General features: G+C 44.0%; 1 protein-coding gene across 1 annotated transcript; it reads left to right on the top strand.

The window, feature by feature from the left end:
- Window positions 1–1,206: 1,206 nt before the first annotated feature.
- LOC122086423 lies at window positions 1,207–4,224 on the top strand. Its single transcript, XM_042655222.1, has 5 exons — window positions 1,207–1,733; window positions 2,404–2,993; window positions 3,112–3,627; window positions 3,706–3,879; window positions 3,978–4,224. The coding sequence occupies exons 1-5, from the start codon at window positions 1,505–1,507 to the stop codon at window positions 3,984–3,986; spliced, it is 1,518 nt and encodes a 505-aa protein (XP_042511156.1). The 5' UTR covers window positions 1,207–1,504; the 3' UTR covers window positions 3,987–4,224.
- The last annotated feature ends 2,968 nt before the right edge of the window (window positions 4,225–7,192 follow it).

Raw genomic sequence — 7,192 nt, 5'->3', positions numbered from 1 at the left:
TGGTCAAAAGATAAAAATGCTCCCGGATAAGATTTCAAGGTGTTAGAGTTCACACCCGGCCGAGCACAAAATTATGAAAGCATTAAGAACAATAGCAGCATTTGAACCCTTAAGTCCCAAAAGCCTTTGACATAGCATTAGATAATGGTTGACAAATCATTACATAATCTTTGTGGGTTTTCTGCTATTCATCACCTATGTTATGACCACTTCTTAAGGGGTTGGGTTTGTGGGGAGTAGCAGCGGCAAGGGGGTGATCCATGCGGTTCTGCAAGAACCCCCGAACCAAACCGAGTTGTAGGAGCAAGTAGGAGGGAGCAAGGGCGGTGGGTACGGTTGGGTTGCATCGGAGGGCGTGAAAGCAGGGGTTGAGGGAGGAACATAGGGGGATGAGGTGTTGCAGCCGCGAATAAGAGAAGGTGACGCCATCTTATTTCCGATCCTTTCGAGGATTGGCTGGAAATGCCCTGTTCGAGTGTTGTGAACAGCTCGGATTCTGATCGTTTCACAGATGCCGATCTACCCATTCGGTCCAACTACATTGATGCCATTTCAATCTCAATTTCGCAGTGCAGAATCGGCAACAATGTACAAGGGTTTAGGTTCCACGTCATTAAATCCAAAGACCCATTTTAGGGATTAATTAGGCAGAGTAATTAACATTCTAATGAAATTCAACCAAATGTGTTCCTCTTACAAGAACACGTGGGCTGGAAGTAAAATGGTGTTGTGTGTGATCTGTAGAGGAACATTGCCATGAGGATGAGAAGGCTCGGATTAAGATTCCCTTTCGAGGGGGACGACAAAGAAGGATCTCTGCCATTCTGCAATTCCACCTTCAAGAATCCCGGGCCATGGCCGAGGTGTGACTGAGACAATAGAGAAGGAGCAGCCAAGTGGTAGCTCTGGGTGCTAGGTATCTAGTAAAATACCTGTTGAGGGAGAGGGAAAGTGAAGGCTAATCTTGCAACCCTGAGGTGGCAGCATATGGATCAGCTCCGAGGGCAGCAAGAACTTGTAGAGTGTTTGTGTTATGTGGCAGTTCATGGAGCCGTTGAGAAGCTCATGGAGCCATCTGTCGGATTCCTGAACGGGTCTCACTGAAATGAATAAGTCCTAGCAAGACCGTAGGAGAGTTTGTCGATTTAGCTTACCTATAAATAGTCTCTCGAAGAAAGAAGCTATTCTATCCATAAATTTTTCTCCACCCGTGATTATCCATTTTGAGGAGAGAGAGAGAGAGAGTTTGTTGGGTAACTATTGTTTAGTTAAGAGAGTAAGAGGTTGACAGAGAAGTGTAAAAGTAAATAATACAGAAAGATACTTTGATGTCTTGATAGTACTAAAGGAACTTATCCATCTAAATTAACAGATAGGAATTATCCATTTGACATAAGGCTAAGTTGTTGTTGAGTTCTATATAATAAGGCCTTGGTCTTTATGAGAGAGAGAGAGTAAGAGATCTTAAGTTTAGAAGTGATAGTACTCTTGAGGGCTGAGGATAATGAGTTATTACCTTTTGCTTTCCCTGTTCTTTTTTACTTCTACATTTGGTTTCTCCAATGGAGAAGAAAATTATGTATCTGCAGTTGGTGATCCTGGAATGAGGAGAGATGGTCTGAGGGTGGCAATTGAAGCATGGAATCAGTGCAATGAGGTTGGATATGAAACTCCTTCCATGGGTAGTCCCAGAGCTGCTGACTGCTTCGATGTAGATGATTCTCAATTTCCAGGTTAGTTGTTTTCCAGCAAAGATGGTTCTTTAAAGCAGTGATTGGTATGCATTCTCCAAATAGATTATGGGTCTAGAACGTATTCTGAAATGAGAAAATAGAGAAGAATTGAGTTTTAGACTCCTATACCTAAACTACCCAGATCCTTCTTTACCCTCTTCATTATAGCATAAAAATCTCTACATGGAATGATGTCCACCACTCATTTCAAGCTTTGAGAGTTTTAACTTGTAAGAGTACTCTTAAAGGAAAAAAATTTGCTGTTACCGAGGTTGCAGGAACTTTTCTGTTACTTGGGCTCACTGCCAAGGAAATGGAATTAATGATTCACTTCCCCTTTTGATTGACAAATACGCTCCTAGATTTAATGTTTTTTAAAATACGAGATTCCATTTCTTTGACTGCGAGCCCAGGTACCTTCAAAGTTTCATCCTTATTTTGGGTCGGGTTTAATCTGGATCCATGGATACCTGTAAGAATGAGGCCTGAAAAGGGTCGAGCAAGAGAATAAGAACTGGAATCAGCTCCCCTGCACATGGTATGGTGTTTCTTCCTCGCTCCAATAAAGAATCAGTTTCCATGGCATAATTAATGTAAAATGTTGTATTGATTTGGTTGAATTAACATACAAATGCTTCATTTTTCTGACCTTATTATTGATTTTATTTAGATGTAAGGTTAATCCACAAGGTGAAAGAGAGAGACAACAAGCTAGGTGTCAATAACTCTTCCTTTGATGGGCATGTACACAATGTAAACCAATTTGCAGCCAGGAAAGAACTATTCTTGGGTCACAAATGCCAGGTAAGGGATGTACCAAGGCCATGGCAGTTTTGGATGATCATGCTCAAGAGTGGCAACATGGATTCACTAACAGCAGCTTGCCCAGATAACGGGAAGAAATCGGAACCCTTCCCACAAGACTCAAGATTCCCGTGCTTCGGCGAAGGGTGTATGAACATGCCATTAATATACCATGATTACACAAGCTTGCATCAAGATGAGCAGGGGACTAAAATCTTATGGGGTGCTTTCTATGGGACATGGGACTTGGATGCCAATGTTAAGAATGGGCCAATTCCAAATACCTCCTACTACTCAGTGACTTGGAAGAAAGAGCTTGGGAAAGGTAGTTGGAAGTTCCATCATGTGCTGAGGACAAATCCTAAGTATCCATGGCTTATGCTCTACTTAAGATCAGATGCCACCAGAGGATTTTCTGGTGGGTATCATTATGAAACCAGGGGAATGTCAAAAATTGTAAGTTCTTCTACTACTACTTTTCATAATTGAATTAGACCCTTCATTTGATTAGTGGGTGTCTCTCCTGTGTTATCAAATTAACTTCAGCTACTAAGAATGCACAAACAATTTACAGATACCAAAGTCTCCCAATTTCAAAGTTAGGTTCACTCTAGACATAAAGAGAGGAGGAGGTGCAAGTAGCCAATTCTACCTCATGGACATAGGAAGTTGTTGGAAGAATGATGGTCGTCCTTGTGACGGCGATGTGACGACAGATGTCACACGATATAGTGAGATGATCATCAATCCTGTCACAGAAGTACGGTGCTGTGCCCAAAACCTTACGCGCTGCCCGTTTTATCATACCTTTCCTAATGGCACCCGAGTCCATCGCACTGACATGGAGAACTTCCCTTATGATGCTTATCATCTTTATTGCTCACCAGGGAATGCAGTAAACTTAGAAGAGCCATATATCTATTGTGATCCTTACAGCAACCCTCAGCCTCAGGAGATACTTCAACTACTACCACACCCAGTCTGGGGAGATTATGGGTACCCAACAAAAAAAGGTGAGGGATGGATTGGTAATGCCAGAACTTGGGAGCTGGATGTAGGGAGGTTGTCAGAGTCACTATACTTCTACCAGGTCTGTATCACTTAGATTAATGTTCTTCTTCACTTCAACAAGTTGTAACTATTTTCTTACTTGGATATAATCATGCAGGAGCCAGATACTAAACCAGCAAAGAGATATTGGTCATCAATTGACTTGGGTACTGAGATATATATAAGCGAAACAGAGGAAGTTGCAGAGTGGACTGTTAGCGATTTCAACATCATTGTTCCCAAAAGCTACAGTAAAAGAAGTCATAAGGAAACCACAATCTACAATCAAAGTGTATATATCAACACCCACTCATGCTTACTGATTCCTTCACTAGTGGAGTGAAAGCATTGTTAATCTTATGTACTAAACAAAAAAACCACTCTGTGCAGGAACTGTAGTAGGCTAGAAATGCTGATCAATTGGAAGAAGCTGTGGTGTTCAGCATCTTGGAGGGGATTAAAACCTCTTAATACCCATGGAATCACTCAAATCCAGATTAAACAAAGGGAATGTATATCGGGTTTCTTTATTATATGTTGCCATTGTATGTCCTGTTACAATGTGCTTAGGACTCTTCTTGTAGATCTCAACAATGTACAGTTGCGGATTCTTTGTATAATACACCAAGTTCTAGCATGGTATCAGAGCATTAGAAGCTCCACTGAGCATCCTCTCTTCTTCTTCTTCCCGCCGTTAAAACTCCGCCGAGTTCAGCCGCTGCTCCTCATACCCGCCGTTGTTCAACTGCTGCGCTGAACCATCTTCTCTCTTCCCTTTACCTACCTCTCGCTCCACCGATTTTCATTATTAACGCATACTGAGTCCTTCCCTGTTTAGGAAAAGCAAGAGATCAGAGAAGGAAAAGATAAAAAAAATACCTCATGCTCTTGATACTATGATAGAACACATAATATTATTGAGTGTTTGATCGAACCACAACTGTAGAGATCTGTTAGTATTTATAACAAAATATCAATTTGCCCTACGTCGCCTACCAATCATCAAAACCAACCCCAAATTCCATTACAACCACCATCACTCACCGATGCCAAAACCTACTCACATATTCAACCCATTATTTCCCTTCTGGCCGAGGACAAACTGTCACCATTATCACATATTCAACCTATCTTTCTTTTTTAACCCAAAAAAGAAAAAACCTATCTTTTTCTTTCTTTTGATAGATAGACCCAAAGGTAAGAGTGCCAATTGGCTCAGTTTTGGTTCGGTTCAAAAATTTGCTAGCATGAATCGAAACCAAGTTGATTCTACTATGGTGTATTTTAACTGGACCGAATAGTTTTGGTTTGTAATCGGTTCCAATTTGGTTCCTAGGCAGCGGAGTGGAACGACTTCACTGTTCAGTACAAAATAAATTTTATCATGGGATCTGAGATACTCAAGGTCTCAAGTGCGTCTTCTGGATCAGGTCAACGAAAGAACACTAGATTTGGAAATACGAAGATAGAGGAGCATCGGATCTCTATGGTGTTTGATCACTTTCGATTCAAGCAGTGGTGATGGATTTCTCTACTTCAGTTCAACAGAGATACAAAGCTCGGCAGACCTCTATGGCTCTATTTCTTCTCTAAGAACAGATTTCTCAAGTGGTTGAAGTTCCAAAGATTCCAAGCTTTTATTCTTCAGTTCGACAATCGATAGAGATGATTGGAAGCTTCAACTGAGGCATTTACCCTTCAATTTGACGGAAAAAGGTTGAAATTGGGAAAAAAGAAAAAGAGAAATTACATTGGGAAGTGATGAGGCAAAATTAGACCATGACATCGGCCACATCTAGGCTGACTTCCAGCCTTGGCCACATCCAGGCCGAACCTCCACCTCGGTTTCCTTACAGCTGAGCTTTCGCCTCGGTCTCCTTATAGCCGAGCTCTAGCCTCGGTCTCCTTATAGCCAGGCTTTAGTCTCGGTCTCCTTACAGCCGGGCTTTAGCCTCATCCTCCTTATAGTCGGGCTTTAGCCTTGGCCTCCTTACAGCCGGGCTTTAGCCTCAGTCTCCTTACAGCCAAGCTTTAGCCTCGGTCTCCTTATAGCCAAGCTCTAGCCTCGGTCTCCTCACAGCCGAGCTCCAGCCTCGGTCTCCTCACAGCCGAGCTCCAGCCTCGTCCCATACGGCCGAGCTCCCACCTTCGTCAACCTCCCAGGTGGCCACGGACTAACAAGAACCGTAACCCACTATAACACACAACCAACAAAACTTGGGGGACTGAAATGCCATCCGTGGTGGACGCATGCAGGAGTGCAACCACCCCCACAAAACTCGGAACGGCTCCCACTCTAGAGTCCAGTGCCCTCAAGAAAGAAAGGAATAACCACAGGATCTTCCCTAGAATCAGAGAATATTCGTAGGATCAAGCAGAGTGGACTATTGGTCAAAGTTGGACTCTCAACAAACGCTACTTGGATTCACTGCCTATAAATAGCAAGGTAAGCCCCTAAAGAAGGACCAATCACTCTTTTAACAGAAGATTCTCTTAACTGTTGTGGAGCAATTCTGACTTAGGCATTGGAGAGTCCCCTGTCGGGTCAGCCCGACTCTCCTTTGCCTGCTCTTTTGTGCAGGTCTAACGTGGATTATTCAGCCTTGCAAGGAAGATCATTCGGTCAAATTTTACCACATCAGATTGGCGCCGCCTGTGGGAATTGAAACAAAAAGCTTTAGAAGTCAATGCATCTATGCAATGAACGAGTTTTGTCTCCCACAACCCCTGAAACCAGATCTCGATAGTCCTGTCGTTTGCAGGCCACTGAAAATCCCCCTATGGCAGAACTGGCATATCCCACACCAATGGAAGGACCAGCACCGCCTCCCACAGTGGGTGCCACATGGGAGTAAGCGCCAGTAGCAAGACCATCGGCAACGGCCACTCAAGGCGACCCAGTGAGGAACTACTCTGTCTCTGAGCCCGTAGAGATCGCTGAACAAATCCAAGATCTGCAGAGACAGATGCTTGAGACCAACAACCTCGTGAGGACATTCATTAGGTAGTTCGGATTGACCTTTCCAGATCCACCCGCAAGCCATAGAACTGCACCGGTGCCTAGATGAAGTCACACTGGCTCGACTAGTCCTTGTAAGCACGAGAACTGGAGGGAGCCGTTGCAAAATTCTCAGCCCGAGCCTAACGAATGCCCATGTCCAAGGAGGCCACATGGAAATAGCGTGACCCCTCCCGTGGAGCCAAGTTGACATCTTGGGTGTTCTGCCTGTGAGTCAGGATTCCCTCCTTTGGAGGCCAGTAGTGGTCGGCCCACTCACACAAGTCCACGTACTGAAGACCATGCTGAACCGGTAGCTCACCAGCACCCAGGGCACCAAAGCTCTCACAAGGATCGAGCCGACCATAGGAGGGAATCGCATGGAAGTCCACCCCAGCCATGCCAATAGTGACCGCTCCCTATCAATCAAGAAAGGCCAGATAGCGATAGCAGTTGGTAGAGAAGGTGAGAGCCTCCCAAAACCGATGCCGAACTTGGCTATGGCCCCTGCCCACAATGGGATGTCAGATGAAATCATGGATGCAGAACTTCCCTGGAATTTTCTTGTACCCACCTTCAAGACATACGATGGGACTATAGACCCATT

The sequence above is a fragment of the Macadamia integrifolia genome, chromosome 8, assembly GCF_013358625.1.
Source record: "Macadamia integrifolia cultivar HAES 741 chromosome 8, SCU_Mint_v3, whole genome shotgun sequence".
Classification (NCBI taxonomy): domain Eukaryota; kingdom Viridiplantae; phylum Streptophyta; class Magnoliopsida; order Proteales; family Proteaceae; genus Macadamia; species Macadamia integrifolia.
The sequence above is the reverse complement of the archived record's forward strand: the minus strand, read 5'-3'. Positions and strand labels throughout refer to the sequence as shown.